Source organism: Mustela lutreola, chromosome 3, assembly GCF_030435805.1.
Source record: "Mustela lutreola isolate mMusLut2 chromosome 3, mMusLut2.pri, whole genome shotgun sequence".
In the NCBI taxonomy this organism is placed as follows: domain Eukaryota; kingdom Metazoa; phylum Chordata; class Mammalia; order Carnivora; family Mustelidae; genus Mustela; species Mustela lutreola.
Window position 1 is genome coordinate 180,208,801 of NC_081292.1, and position 15,911 is coordinate 180,224,711.

Here is a 15,911-nt window from a genome sequence, read left to right on the forward strand (position 1 = left end):
TATGCCTACAAAAGTTATCTTGGACAAACACAGATCCAGCTGGAGACATCTATTGGCCTTAATAACATTTTAAAATTTAATAGCTTGGTTGTTTCAGCTTTGGACTTATAATGCCTGTAGGAGTTTAAACTATCTGGACTATACATTTTGTTTCTGGCAGATACCCCAATGTTTTTTTAAAAAAATAATAATTCTATTGTTGCAAATTCCCAAGCTTAAAATTCCTTGTCATAAATTATGCTCCTTTCTCTAACCTCGATCGTAGCTTTTATGACAATTGCCAAAAAGATAGAGTTTCAAACATGAGGGCTTCAAGAATATCATTTCATGGCCACATCTTTGAGAGCATAGCATGTGGTGACCATTTGTATATGAAGCATTTGCAAAATGTGTTGGCTGTAATTTAACCCAAAGGTCTCCATCACTTCTCTCCATGTATCAGTCACTCTGTGCTTGTCTTCATAGCAAGCAAGAAACCGGGAGGGAAAGATTGAGCTCCAAGTAAAATGAAGGCTTCCTTAGGTATTACTGAAAAATCGGCTCCTTGGCATTTGTTCTCAGGCTCATGGATACTGCCCCTTGAGTATTCGACTTCCCTGAGTTCAGAACGTCCCCAGACTTCCATGTAGAGAAGCCAATTGGGGACATGAGGGAGAGTCACAGTAGTGCTCATCATCCTGATTTTTTCTTTCTCCCCTTCCCCCCTCCACCTGCAACACTCTACTCTACCATCCATGGCCATCATTTCTCAGCATTTAGCCATTGTTCTTGAAGCCAAGCAACATTTGGACTTGGAAAAATTCCAAGTAGCAAAGAACACATAGATTTGCAACTAAAATTGTATTGAAATGTACCCTCAGCCTGTCTGTCTTATCCTGTCAGTGATAATCTGTAGCCTATAATTTCATGCTTCACTTTATTCTTTGTCTGATATTTTTCATTTCTGTGGGTTTTTTTTTTATTCTGTCCATGTGTTTTAAAATGCAATAAGAGAAAGTTGAGTTATTAAAAAGTAGTTTCAGATTTAAAAATAACAATGGCTGGTAAAAGTGGTTATCATTTAAGAGCGAATATCCTCAATTTCTGGTCACCATGACTTTTTTTTTTCTTTTTTCTTTTTTCAAGCAGCTCTTGTGGTCTTTTTAAATGACCACTAGGAAAAATAGGTATCCTGTTGCAATTGGAAAAGTGATGGGGAATTGGATGGCTCAGGAGATGACTAATGGGACTCTAGACCTTTCTGTCTTTAGGTCACCTCCTTGAATCTGGACTGTATCATAAGTGGTCCAAGGCCTGACCATCTGGCAGACATTGAGTGACTATGGTAATGAAATTGGTCTCAGTCCAGGTCTTAGTCGACAGGTGTTCACATCATAAGTGACACTAATTGACTTCCTACTCTTTCAATTTGGAAGACGGTGGACTGTCTCTGAGACAGTGAGGGGGAAGGAGTTCGTCATGATGTATGCAGACTCCTTCGAAAGCCAAGGAACCCAGCGCCTTGAGCTGGCACCAGCCTCACATCATGCAGATGCTGCACTTGACTCTTAGGGGTTCTGTTAGCCTGGGAAATAAAAAATAGCAATCTAATCTCAGAAGATTTCCAATAACTCGGAATGGTGAATGCCACTTTTCCGTAGTTAACAGGAGCTTCCTCGTGGTGAGACATTTCTCTTCCTCTTGTGTCACGGTGATTAGGTATCTCTGATGAAGATTATAGGTAAGAAAGAAAAAAGAAAATTGGATTCTGGGCCTCTGTGGTAACATCAGTCAGGCTACCTGTTTTTTTTTTTTTTTTCTTTGTTTAGTGGTTGATAACTAGGTCACCCCTTCAGAACAGATGTTATGGACGGTCTACTCGTTGATGGAGAGAGTTGGATGTCTCTCTGGAATGCTCTTGTGAAATGAAGACCCATGTGAGAGAATAACTCTGAAACCTTTTTATTAACATAAATTTTGGTGTGCAGAATTTGAAAGCTTGATCCATCACACTTACTCCATTTTTCCAGGTGTCCAAACCCAGAATAAGCTCCCGTTTCACTCTCAGGCAGGTCATGACCTGGGGCATAATCTGACCTGACTTGGAGGCCAAGTAAAATGAGTACTATTAGTAGCACTAGTATTAGTAGTCGTGGTGCTGATTAGTACTGCTGGTGCTGGTAGTATTGATATTTTGCTGCCTGGAGTTTTGTTGGTTTAGCTCATGGCCTTTTTTTTTTCTCCTCCTCCTTCTTTCTTCTTCTTCTTCTTCTTCTTCTTCTTCTTCTTTTGAAACTACACAGATGATTTGGATGTCCCTGTAGCAACAAAGCCACACTCCTGAATTAGTTATCACACTTGAAAAGTCAAGATGACAACAGTCACAGTGGATCTATTTATTGAAACAGACAGGCTCTTTTAGCAGAGTGATCAATGTCTTACCTCCTTCTGAAAGGCTTTTCCAGGCGTAGGAAATCATCAGGCATTTGATATAAAGTAATGAACAGGGCTCTTTATTGGTCAGTTTCTGGAGCAGGCTTTTAAGCACTTCTGCCTGTAAATGTAGAAACGTGAGTGTGGGAAGTAAAAGGCAACAGCAAAGATTTACTAGGTGCATCTATCTTCCTGGCTTTTAGAGTCTTTGTGATTAATACATCTTTAATAGGGGACTGATCTAGATGCTTCGGATGTCAAAAAGCTAAATGTTACAGCATTGTCTCCTTGGTTCCAAACACAGCGGGACGATTAGCAGCTGTCTGAGTAACAAAGAGAACCTGAAACCCACAGCACAGCTTTTATTTTCCAGATTTGGAATGCCTGAAGCTCTCCAGTGCAATTGACAGCTAGAGGAATAGAAGCCTTGATTCACAGCCACTCTCTATGCTGTATTTCTGCTCGGCAGAAGAGAACCTTTCCTTTATACCATCCTCCGTATTCCAGAATAATTTTGGCAGGCATTGTTGGGCACGGAGGAGCTCCCTTTGCCCAAGGCTTGTCATCGTCCTTTCTAATCAAAACACATACAAAATAATTTCAGCCAAGAGTTTATCCTAGATACTTCTTGATCTACTGAGGTACAGTGAAAAGATTCATCTTCCTAGAGGCATTCAGAGAAAAAAAAAAGTTATCTCATTCATTCTTGCTAACTTTGCCCATTTAAAACGGTTGTCTTTCTCAGGCAAATTCTTATAAATTGCCTTCCAGTCAAAAGACTTGTTTTCCTATTAGTCTCAGACTGGCATTCTTACTTAACAGGAAATACACACTGAATCCTGCCATGTTTCTGTTGGCAAATATTGGGCTACCCTTGTTGGAACCTGCCAACAAGTTTCTTAGTAAGCAAATAGAAAATAAAACAAGCAGCTCTCAATGAAACAGAAGACACACTTCAACTACCTTGGAGACACTCAGTGCCTGAAGTCATCTTCAGTTACTTCTAGGGGACATGGACCTTCCTTCCAAGTCGAACTGTTACTCACCTTTTTTTTTTTTTTTCTTTAAAGATTTTATTTATTTATTTGACAGAGAGAGAGAACACAAGCAGGGGGAGTGGGAGTGGGAAAGGGAGAGGCAGGCTTCCCACTGAGCAGGGAGCTCCATGTGGGGCTCGATCCCGGGACTCTGGCATCATGACTGGAGCTGAAGACAGAGTCTTAATAACAGAGCCACCCAGGCGCCCCTGTTACCCCCTGTAATCCTACAACTGGTTTGGCTATACATATAGTAATGTTAATTTAAGATAGTTTTTAAAGTAAAACAAACATTTAAGAAATTCATTTTCTTTACTACAGAGAGTAGGAATTGCTGTGTGGCTCAAATACGAAACAGAACAGTTAAATAGTTAGAAACGTCCTAATTTGCAAAAACTCAGATCTTTCATGACACCTTTAGACCTTTACCCAGAGGGTTAACAAAAGATACTGGATGGGTCTTTCTAATACTAACTTTCTTATTCCATCCTTTATATCTTAGTTTTAGCCTTTTGATTATGAACTATACACATGTACAGAAAAGTGGATAAGCCACGAATGTACAGTCAGTGAATTATCCCAAAGCAAACACCTGTGTAACCATAAACCAGAGCAAAGACTAGAACATTGTCAACCTTCCAGAAGCTTGCCTTTTACCCCCTCCCCCTCCCCTAACTTCAATTACTGTTATTTTCTTTTGCAGTTGAATTGTTCTATTTCAGAGAGTTCTCTTCTTAGGTCTTTAAGTAGTTCTCTGGTGAGGTGATTCATCTCCAAAAGCTTTTAAGCTTTGTCTGTGAACGGAGGTCATGTCCAAGTTACTTCCTGATTTTTGGTGACCAAGAATGAATGGGGACAGTCGTATACCTAAGTAACATATAGCAGATGTAGGGTATGCTGTTACTCAGGCTGGTGATGCTTTGGGAGAGCAAGCCATTTAATGTTCAAATCTCTCATTTCATACAAGTGCCAGGAGGGGAGAGACTGGAAGCCTCCTGTGGCTCAGTGGTTGAAAATGTGGGCTCTAGGACCTGACTTGTGAATTCACCACTTACATACTGTAACTTGGGGCAAGTCACTCAAACTCTCTGTACCTTGATCTCCTTACTATAAAATGAGAACAATAATAGTACCTGCCTCATAGGGTTTTTCTGAAGATTGTATGAATTAATTCTTGAAAGACCTTTTAAACGGTGTTTGGTACATGGCAGTTAACAAATGCTAATTTAGTGAGTGTGTGTTTATAGGCATAGGGTACAGTAGGAGGCTCGTGTACTTTCGAGTCAGGCAGACTTGGGTTTACAGTCTCATTTTATAGCTCCGGTACAATTACTTACCTTCTGTGTGTTGCCTAAGTTTGCAAATATGAATTTAAAGGTGATAATTACAAGTAACCTCAGAGAGCTGCTTGGTTGAAATGGTGGTAAGCGGGTGCCAGTGCCTTGTGGAGGCGGCCAGATACGCTCACCTGCCCCCTCTTCTCGGTTTTCCTCTGATCGACATGGTCCAAGCCTTTAACTGTATCAGCTGTTAACTCTAGGCAGTGGAGACCAACATTTTTCTGAAAAGAAAAGCCATTTTTTAAAGGACTTTATTTATTTATTTGACAGCTGGAAATCACAAGTAGGCAGAGAGGCAGGCAGGGGGTGGGGGAACAGGCTCCCCGCTGAGCGGAGAGCCCGATGCGGGGCTCGATCCCAGGACCCCGAGATCATGACCTGAGCCGAAGGCAGAGGCTTAACCCACCGAGCCACCCAGGTGCCCCAGAAAAGCCATTCTGAGAACCCCACTGTCTTTTCCCATGGAACGTTAAGACAGGCTCCGTGGAATCTTTGAGCCCAGTAATTTGTGATTCTGCTGAACTCATTCACTGGGAGAAGACCTGCAGCCGGTTGTGTCCCTGCAAAGCTGCACATCTGCTCCTGGAATTGCTGACCTCGGGGCAGTGCTCCCCAGTCTCTTGCACAAGTGAGTAGCTATCTGCTTACAGTGCCCGAGCTGTGGCCTGAGGGTCTGGGAGGGAACCCGAAATCACTCAGGCAGCTTGAGACCACAGCTCAGTCTTCTGGAACCACCGGAGTATTTAGTTAGTTACCATCTGCAAATGTTCTGTGCAAAAGGCCTCTTTTTTGTGAATGGCTCCATGTTACCTGAATGAGTACCTGCTGTAACCCCAAATGTCTGTTAGTCATTAGTAGATGAGGGGGGATTTGGGTCTGGACCTGAACAACATTCAGCCCCAATAGAGGGTAGGGTAGAGAAGATGGAGAGGCCCAAGATCACTATTTACATAATAGGTCTGGAAAAGGAATAATCACTTAAATCTACATCCTATTGTCCAGAATTCAGTCACAGGAACCCTCCAGCCTGAAAAGGAAACGTAGTCCTTGTCTGAGCGGCCCCATCCCAGAAGGAGTTATTTGGGGGAGGGGTGCTCACATCTTTGGACACTTAGACACAGAGGCCAATCTTAACACCTTCCACTTGCTTGTGCCAAGACGTCTCACAAGGACCAAGGATAGTGTCACATTCTGTTGTTCAAAATTGGGTTAACAGCTCTCTCTCAAAGATTTCTCTACAATGATCTGCCACCCATTTCTCTGGAGAAATAAGTAAAATAAGAGTCTGAGCTTTGTAAGGGCTTGCTCTCGGTTCACTTAGTTAAGGCACCATTAGTGTCCCAAATCCAGATTCTGAAAATCTCCGGAAGCATGGGTCTTTGCAGACTTTTGGTAAGTGTTACTGTACCCTGCTTTATTTTATAGTATTTGTTTAAAATCGACTCTGTGTCCTGACCTGGGAAGGAAATCACTTTCAGGGTGGGGGGCGGTAAGGAATGGATCCCTCATATATTTTAAGTGTACGCTTAATATATCCATATTTAAATATAAATCAACTTCCTTGAATTCAGTCTTCTAAAGAATTTAATTGAGAATTTGGTGCTCTGTTTTTTGTTGAATAGGAAAATAATTCTGTATCAGTTTTGGAGTAATCAACTTTTTCTGTACTTTTTTTTTTTTAACACAATTTTACAATTTTATTTCTTGACTCTGATAAAATGTGCTTAGGTGCTTATTAATGATGCGGCAGCTAGATGCTGAAGTTGTTACGTTGAGCAGAGCAGAGTTGTGGAGGGAGGGTGGATGGGACTTGAGTCTTTTTTAATGATTTTTATCTAAAAAATAGCAGAGGGTTAAGCCAGCTGGTTCAATGTAGTGGAAATGAAATCATATGTCTATGAAAACACTTCACACTGTTGAGTACTATAAAATACTGCAATGATCATAGTAAAAGAAAAAAATTACTCACTGGTGTTTAGTGCCATAGATAGTGCAAAGCTCAGAGGAGAAATCCTTCCTTCCTTTGGTGAGATGTGGAAGAAGAAAGCAATTAATATTAGCACCAGCGTTCTTAGCATTTCTGTGACGGCAAAACCCTTAATCACAAGGATATCATTAGTGCTCTGAAGCATTTAATTTTGATGCCTGACAGCATTTTAAAATGCACAAACCTTTGATAAAGAGCAAATCAGAGCTGCGGTGTTGAAATGAGAAAGAAAGAGGGAACAAAAACCACCTTAAGCCCCAAGTAATTAAATTTAAATATGCCGTTTGCATGAAGCAGAGATATGTATAAACTGTGGGTTTATTTTTCCTATCAGTGAAAGACCCCTGAGTAAACACTGGCTCTTACATTCAGATCTGGGAAGGGGGCACCCTGCTGTGGTTAAGAAGTGTGCTCTTCCTCCTAGCGCTGGGCATTGTTGGACCACTGACATCTCTGGCTTTGGGTTTCTTGACTTTCCTAAAGGGCTGTTTCCACTCTTCCTTGCCTGCAGGCTGGAGAGCTTTCATCGAATCTGCTTATTTCCTGCCTTCCTCCCTCCGCCCTCCTAATTTGAGCCAGTAGTGAAATGCAGTCGATCTGTTTGAGCTGCTCCTTTCCCCACTCAGGGTCTCCCAAACTGTTTTTAATTCATGGCTCCTGATGCTGGACCCAAGCAAACAGTTCGATAGCCTGCAGTGATTCGCAAAGACTCCTTCCTGCCTTTCTTGGCCCAGTGTCTTTTTTTTTTTTCCTTCCTCCTCTCCATCCTATTTTGGTGTCATGAGTGCCAAACTGCTGCAGTAAAACGACTTGTAGGTGTTTAATGGCGAGTCATTGAGGAAGCGAATAAAAGAAAATTGTAGCACTTGCATCGGTGGGGAGCAAGGGGAACTGCTGAGCTTTGAACCAAAGACAGTTAAATTTACCATTTTCTTAAAAGGAGCCTCCTCTGTTTGACATCAAAGCATCTCCTGTAATTCTTCGCTGTGAAATGTACCACTGTTAGAGAGGCACGATCGAGCCCCTCATCTGTGCTGTTCCTGTTTATGGGGAACACACACTTTGATAAAACCCACACGTGCCTTCTGCATGCATGTGGCCAGGTCTCCCACCAAACGTAACCACAGGTACATTGCAAATGGGGATTCTATTTAGAAAGCACTTTCAGTTTCTCAGAGATCTGTGGAATTTTGATTACAGAATTATTTGAAGGGGGGATAATTTATTTTGGCTTTCTAGTAGAAAGCTTAGATCATTCAACCCTTCAAGCTTTGGTGCGTTTTTTTCTTTTGTCCTCTGTGGTGGTGGCTCCATCTTTAGAAAGTGAAAATATTTTACTGTTTCCAGTGTGTGTGTGGGAAGATCTCCCTTCCACGTGCTTCATCTTGCTGTCCCGACCCTGACCGCAGAGGGCTCTGTTACCCGGACACTTCATCAGTGATGTCCCTCTGGTGGAATTTCAGGGATACACGCAATACCTAATGGCTTCTTCGGCCAGTCACTGACTTGTTCCCACTAGCACATCTTTGGAGATAACTATAGGTTTAAACAAGAGAGATGCTTAGGGCCCTTTCTGGATATAGGATTATGACTTGGCAAGGGGAGGGGGATTTCAATGCTATGATATACCTTTATGGTGAGGAGAACTATTTAACATGCCCTCGCAAGATAGAGGTGAAATGCTGACGGGATTGTCAACATCTCTGTAGACCAAAAGAGCAGCCCCTCAAAATGCTGTCTGTGACAGGTGCAGCGAAGACTGCTTTTAATGTTAATTCACATTTGAATGACATTTTACAACCTGTATGTTTGGGGGGGGGGGGCGCTCAGAAGCCTCTCATATCTCTTAGAAAACAGAGACTCCATTTATAATTAGAATTGTCATTTGCTTTCCTCCTAATTGTCAATTATTTTAGTTAACCTAAATAGCAAAACCAGACCCACAGAAGGTCATCTGAAACAGGTGCAGATGAAACGTTGTTTTAAGGATGACTGACTTCTGGTACTTCATATTTAGAAAACATCTCCCTGTCTACAGAGATTTTCTCAAGACTATTTTAACATTTAGTTATTGGTTTGACAAGTTTATTGGGCACTCACTATGTGCCAGACATGATTGAATAGTTTGGATATCGATATGGACAAGGGAAAGCCCTACCTTTATGGTAATGGCTCACACGCTGGTATCTGGAAGGAAGGTGTTTTATAAATGGGAGAGCAGAGGCAAGAAAATTTGAGTGACTTGGCCAAGATGGCAACTGGTAAATTTCAAACCCAGAATTACACCCAGAATCTTTCTAATAGTCATCGATCTTCCACCAAATTAGTGAAGAATACCTTTAAGAATATGAGTCAAAGATATTTTTATCTTTATCTCATTTCACATGTCCTAGGTGAGCCCTCGATGATCACAGAATTAGAGTACTAAGTAATTTCAAGAAATTATTTCAAGAAAATCCCAGTCATACTCGGAGCAGGTGCACCTCCGTTCAGCCATCTTTCACCTTTCTGCCTCCTGTTAGCCACTGTAAATCTTGACCTACCCTCATAGCCTTACTCGAAATCCTTCCATGGTTCTTTCTGGAATTTACAATGTCCTCTTCCCTATTCTGGTTTCTTATCTCAGCCAGTATCTTTACTTAGCCAAATACTGTTTAACTGTTTAAATATAAATGCCTCTTTAGCTCTACTTTGGATTTTAAGTTCCTGGAGCAGAGACTTAAAGGGCATTTGTTGAATGATTGAACTGGAACGTCAATGTGATTTATAAGCAAAAAGAAAAGGAAGTCAAGAATGTGGTTTGGACTAAAATTACTCAAATACCCTTGAGAGTCATAGGATGTGGTCTCAGATAACAACATCTCGGGACAGGAAAATGGACATCTGTCAATCATTGGAAATATTGCTTCTAACATTTGAAAACTACGGACTTGATTAAATTACGTCACAGACCTTTCTTTAAAACCACCCTCTGATAGCTCCTGTCTTTGTGATCTTTACATCCTTCAGTCATCTTTCTCAACCATCCTACTGTCAGGCGAGCATGACCAGCCCTCCTTGTTGAGTGTTATGCTAAAACTCTGGCCATCAAAGAATGCCTGCTTATGTCCAGGGGCACAAAACTTTCCTCAAAGCAAACACCTCCTTTATGAAGGAAGTCTGTGGGTGGGTAGGAATGTTTCCAATCTGTCTCTTTCTTGTAGTGAGGCTCCTTACATCAGCCTTCATCTTCCTCCTGGCGTCCCCTCTGACTCTTGTAGGTGTATTGCATGTCTAAAAACACAGTATAATAAGGAAGCAGCCACCCCATTCTTCTTCCCATCACCACGAGAAAATGTAGCAGGAACTGCCTCCTCTTGAGTTCTAGAAAATGGGTGTCTTCTCTGTAAGACTATTATAAAAATTTCCTCATCTATTTTGTTGTTGTTAATTCAGAAGAGGCTGAAGGATCAGATGGGGCTTCCTTTGATACCAACGACTGTGTGTGATTCAGCTTTGTCTGCGCTTTTCCATCTCTGCCTTATTCCACAGGTGCTCATTAAGAATGTGCTTGTGGATGAGTCAATCCTGAGGAAAAACTACATCTCCACAGGTTTCGGAATGTAAGTTAGAGAAGTGAGAGACAAGCAACACCTTTTTTTCTGCTTGGTCTTTTTATGTTGACTAAAATTTCCACTGTGGTGAGAAACCCTCTTTTTAAAGTAAGGCATTGATATTTCATAGCTCCTTTTGAACCATATTTTAAGGGCAAGAATGTTCAATCTGTTATTCTATCGGTCTATTATCTTATAATTTTGTTAGCAAAGAGCAGAGCCCTAGGGTGTTGGGACCCAGGATCCAAACCATTTCTAAATTGAGAAAGGCTTGGCAGTGTTTACTAAAATGTAGAAACCTAACAGTGGTGGCCCCAGAGATGATTTTAGTGAAGACCCATATGGAAGTCCTGTAATACTGAATTGCCCTGTGTGAAAATTAAGTTTCTTTTCAATTCTCCCTCAGTTCTTCCCATTATTCCAAGGCTAGAATCTCAAGTTGGTGCCTGGATTATCCTATTTTGGGTAATGCAGGGAGAGACAAGAATGTCCAGCAACCACTGATGGTATTGTTTACTCACATACTCATTTTTAGGGTTACCTGCTGTTAACAGGGTTTTATTTATATCAGTAATGGGAAGTTTCTTCTTAACTGTAATTCGAGTCAGTGTAGCATGTGGGTTCAAGAACACCATTAATGAAATCATAGCACAAGTTGTAGAAGGATGTGGCAGCAATTACCTGAATGGCATGAGAAGACAAGCTTGGGAACCATTGGAGTAGGAGAATGATCGAGAAATGCCATTGCCAAGTGGCTCATTTGGGGAAGCAAGCCACGGCCGGGCACACCTGGCAGGGTGACCGCTTCCAGATGTGGAGATGGAGGCTTTGTTAGAAGCAGGGTAGGAAGGTCAAGGGAAAAACCCGTGGGTGGCTTATAATGTGAAGCACACAGCCAGACTGCCTCTTCCCTCCAGAGTGGCAGCCCTGTAAAGCCCAGTGTTTTTCCTTCCCAAGCTGGTGTTCTTTGTACCAGAGACGGTAAGGCGCTCTCTTCAGGGGGAGGAATGGCCACCATGTTTGACTGCAGAGCAGTTGCATGTTGTAGTCGGTGTATTTTTTCATCTCACTTGGTCATGGATTGCTTTTTTCACTGTGGCCTGATAAAAATGCTTCTCTGAAAGACCTCTGTCCAGTAAGAATTCAGGCATGACAGCCACACAGCGTAATACCTTTCGGGAACTGGAACTGTTCTACTTTCCTCTTTCATCTCATCTCCTTAGGCAGAGTCAGCACACACGGTTGGTTTATTTACACGTTTATGCATATGGATTTTTCCAAGTACGACTGCATTAGAAATAGTCTACACAATTATATGGGGGACGCCCTGCCTGTGGTATTGTGAGGAGTTCGGTTGAGTTCATATCCCCCTTGAATGGTCACAGGAACACCGCTGCTCTGGCTTCTAAAATGGAAATCAGGTTCATTGCCCACGTGCAGCTGTTTAGTGATAACCCAGTCAGAGAGAACCAAGCTTAGTCAAGGGCACCCCAAGGGCAGCCAGACAGTTCTTTCCCGAAGATTCTGTTTATTATCAGGATCTGACCCAGACCATTTCTGAGAGAAAGTCACTGTGTAACTCGATGATCCCCCGCCCCTTCCTCTGCCGCTTTCTTTCGAAAACCCTGGCTTTTCTATTTCACGTCCCAATCCTGAACGTCAGTTTAAAGAGCCCCTTTTTATGGAGTGTATCCTGAAGTGCTCTGTTAGACAATATATGATTACCTGGAGTGAAACAGCTTTTCACAGCCGGGCAGCCTTCTTAGCCTTCTTACCGTCTCTGTATTTAAGAGAGAGTCCCTCCTTGCAGTTGGCTGGACAATGGTTGCATGTCAACCAGTAAGGAAAGAGAGAGAGAAAATGTGTGTGTGCGCTTTTGTGTGTGTGTGTGTGTGTGTGTGTGTGTGTGTGTGTGTGTGTGTTGGGGGGAGGGAAGCCTAAATGCAGCTAATGAGCACATTTCCGTTTTTCATTTTCTTCAGATGTTCAGTGGCTTCCATATGTCTGCTGTGTGCAGCTCTGTTCACCCAGTTTGGCGTTACTAACCTTGGGGTTGCCTTTGATGGAGGACATGTGTATCCACTATGCCTTTCATTGGTGTTTATGCCTGAGGTTCAGTCTGGAATAGCTTTGGGGGGAAAAGAGTGGGAGAGAGAAATAGGGCAAGGGGTCCGTGTGCACGTTCGCTTGTGTGTGTATGTTGGGAAAGAGCAGGAGAAGGACCCGACGCTATGTTGTTGTTCCTCAGTGGACTTTTTGTGATGGTTTCACATATTTCCACAATTTGGTAGCAAACAGGATTGTACATTCAGTTGAGGGAGGCCCCTAATCTCTGGTTCTACAGACCAGCTTTGTTAGGTAAGTGGACGGGTTTCATGAATGCTCCCCTTCTCCCCAGAGATGGCACATTTGTGTCACTGTCAGTCCCAGCAGAGCTTGACGACAGCGGGAGATGTGACTATCACAGTGAAGACGAGGGCAGCCTGGTTTTATAAATCTGAAGAACCCCTGCGAACACAGCCAATAGAGGGCTGCTTTTGCGTCTTTCTTAGTGGGAAGAAGAAAGTTTGCTACTCAGCCAGCAAAAGCAGTATTTCAGCTTCCTATAAAAATAGCTTCAAAACGTCACGCATGTCCAGAAAGATCATCATTGTTCTATTTGGGCTCTTCATTATTTGCATCACTGCGTCAAACTGGAAACTTAGCCACAGTTAAACAGTACTTGTATTTATATTGGAAAGGATAGAAATTGTTTGCACTTCCTACCGTCCCGTGGGAAGAGTGGCAGATTCTCCTGCTTGTATAAAATTAACGATCAGTAAGATGACCACTTGGAAACATGGGATGTAGGAGGAGATGCAGTTTTACGGAACTTAAAAGGAGGTCTTCCAGTGGATGTCACGACTTGCAAAAAATAGAGAAGGAGGTAGCGTTCTCCATAGATTTCGTGAAGAATGGCTGCAGGTTCTGTGGAGGTGATGCTGTAGGCTTTTACCTCAGAGAATATCTTTCTAAAATCAACCATACACCAGCATATTGGAAGGAACCATAAAAATGGTATGCTTTTGTCCTGGCGAAGACTGACACAGGAATCTGGGAAAGATGAGATAGTCCTTCACACCTTTCTTAAGTAAAATGAAATTATTGATTGCTTCCCCTTTTGTTTTTGTTTTTCCCAATAGCACCTTCCTCCATTGCTTTGGTCCAGGCGAAAGAAGTTACAAGATACAGTGTTGCTCTGGCTTGGCTGGAACCAGATAGGCCCAATGGGGTGATCTTGGAGTATGAAGTCAAGTATTATGAGAAGGTATTACTTGAATGAGCAAGCTTCCTTCCCTCTCTTCTCCTGACCATCCGTCCCCCACTCCTTCTCTCCTTCCCTCTTTCCTTCCTTTTTCTCTTTAGATTTAGCCAGTTAAAAATCCAAAACGTTAGTGAATCTCAAAACCAAATGCATTTTGTTCCCCAATCGAATCCAATTACGAATTTTATGTATTAACTTGCTTATCTTGAAAAATAGGAAAAATACATTGTGTTCTAATATAACCATTTTTTCTTTCTAGTAATGGAAATCAAGATAACTAAACGGTTCTTATATATAAGCCTTCTATCAGTGAGAGTGACTCATAAAAGTCGAAATAATGATCTGTTTAAGTAGATCACTGCTATTCAGAATCAAGGTGTGGGTTTTGATGACTTTTAATAGAAAATCCGGGAAGGAAAATTACATTTTCAGCCTCTTAAAGTTATAGAAAGACATTATTTTTACAAATAACTTGTCTCCCTTAAAGGACAGAATTCTGAAGAGAGCTATTTGCATTCAAGATTGTCTGGAAAATGAACAATTGACTTCTCTTTCTTTTTAAAGATAATCACTTATTGGCTTCCTTATTAAAAGCAGAAAGGGGACAGGATTTATTTTTTCACTGAAACCAGATTACAGCATTTTTGACATTTTCTAGACAGAAAATAGAAAAAGATGAGAGACCTTCTTACGGTTATTTCTGTTAAATTGCTGTCTGTGGACTGAGAAAAGCCACCAACCATCATCTGATTTCCTTTTTAAAAAAGATCATAAGTCAGGATCTGCATATGGTCAGTGTCAACAGTGATCACACCCAAACCCCACATGTCCTTCAGAGTCCGAGATCTTACAATGGTACTTCCAACATTGAAGTGAACAGGAGGTTTAGAGTTTATTCATCTCTGTTTACTTTCAACTTTTTAAAATTTTATTTATTTATTTGAGAGAGAGGGGGCGAGCAGGAGTGGGGTGAGGGACAGAAGAAGAAACAGACTCCCACTGAGCACGGAGCTTGACGTGGGGCTCGACCCCAGGACCCTAGGACCACGACCTGGGCCGAAGTCAGACACTTAACTGACTGAGCCACCTGGATGCCCCTTACTTTCAACTTCTAAGTATACTGGCTTGGTTCCTTTAATTATGTGCCTAGAGTAAGTGGGGGATTTATTTTCCCACCTTCTCTAATGTTATTGCCCCACGATGCAGGATCAGAATGAGCGGAGCTACCGCATCGTCCGGACGGCTGCCAGGAACACAGACATCAAAGGCCTGAATCCTCTGACTTCCTATGTGTTCCATGTCCGCGCCAGGACAGCAGCTGGTTATGGTGACTTCAGTGAGCCCCTGGAGGTCACAACCAACACAGGTACCAACTTCTGAGGCCCTTTTTACAGTACAGGTAAAATCATATTACAGTGAGATCCAAGGAACTGTACCTGATTTCTGGTTAGGCGAACATTCTGTTGGCAATGAACATGGTTTGAGATGACGATGTCTGTAACTTAGAAAAGCTCATGCTCTTTAATTAATTAGCTAATTAATTATTTTATTTATTTATTTGACAGAGACACATAGTGAGAGAGGGAACACAAGCAGGGGAGTGGGAGAGAGAGAGAAGCAGGCTTTCCTGCTTAGCAGGGACCCCAATGTGGAGCTGGGTCCCAGGAAGCTGGGATCCATGACCTGAGCCGAAGGCAGACGCTTAACGACTGAGCCACCCAGGCTCCCCATCTCATGCTCTTTAGAAAAGAGCATTTTTTTCATATTAACTGTTCTGTCTTTTCATGTGATTAGAAAGTGTTTTCTTCTTTTTCTTATTTGAATCTTCTACTGATCATAGAAAAATGGAAGTGCTAAGTGGACGAATTGAGAGTTGCATAACTATCTTAAAGAAGTTAGGAAGTTTTCTCCTAGGAAGAGTAAAGAAGGGACTGGATTTATTTTCTTTTATTTATTTTTAAGAATCTGTTTAAATCAAGTCAGATCAGTTTGTTGTTTTTTTTTTAAAAAACCCTTTGGACAAACATCAACTCTCAGCATTGTGAGTTGGACTCATTGATTGACTTGAAAATATGAACAAAGGAGATGCCCATTGAGTAAGCTGGCTGTATAATTAACACATCGAGATTGAGCTTACTGGATAAGGAGATCATAGAGAAGAATCTTCAACATCAGTTCTAGAAAGTAATTTTCTTCATGAATTATTAAATAAAGTAAGAGTGAAAAAGAAGAGAAACT

General features: G+C 41.8%; 1 protein-coding gene across 3 annotated transcripts in view; it reads left to right on the forward strand.

Moving 5' to 3' along the window:
* The window catches only part of EPHA4 (EPH receptor A4), a 144,272-nt gene that overhangs the window by 95,302 nt on the left and 33,059 nt on the right, over positions 1–15,911 (forward strand). For all 3 annotated transcript variants that reach the window (XM_059167923.1, XM_059167922.1, XM_059167924.1), the window contains exons 7-8: positions 13,552–13,676; positions 14,880–15,039. In XM_059167923.1, coding sequence (XP_059023906.1) covers positions 13,552–13,676; positions 14,880–15,039 — 285 coding nt within the window. The remainder of the gene's footprint in view (positions 1–13,551; positions 13,677–14,879; positions 15,040–15,911) is intronic.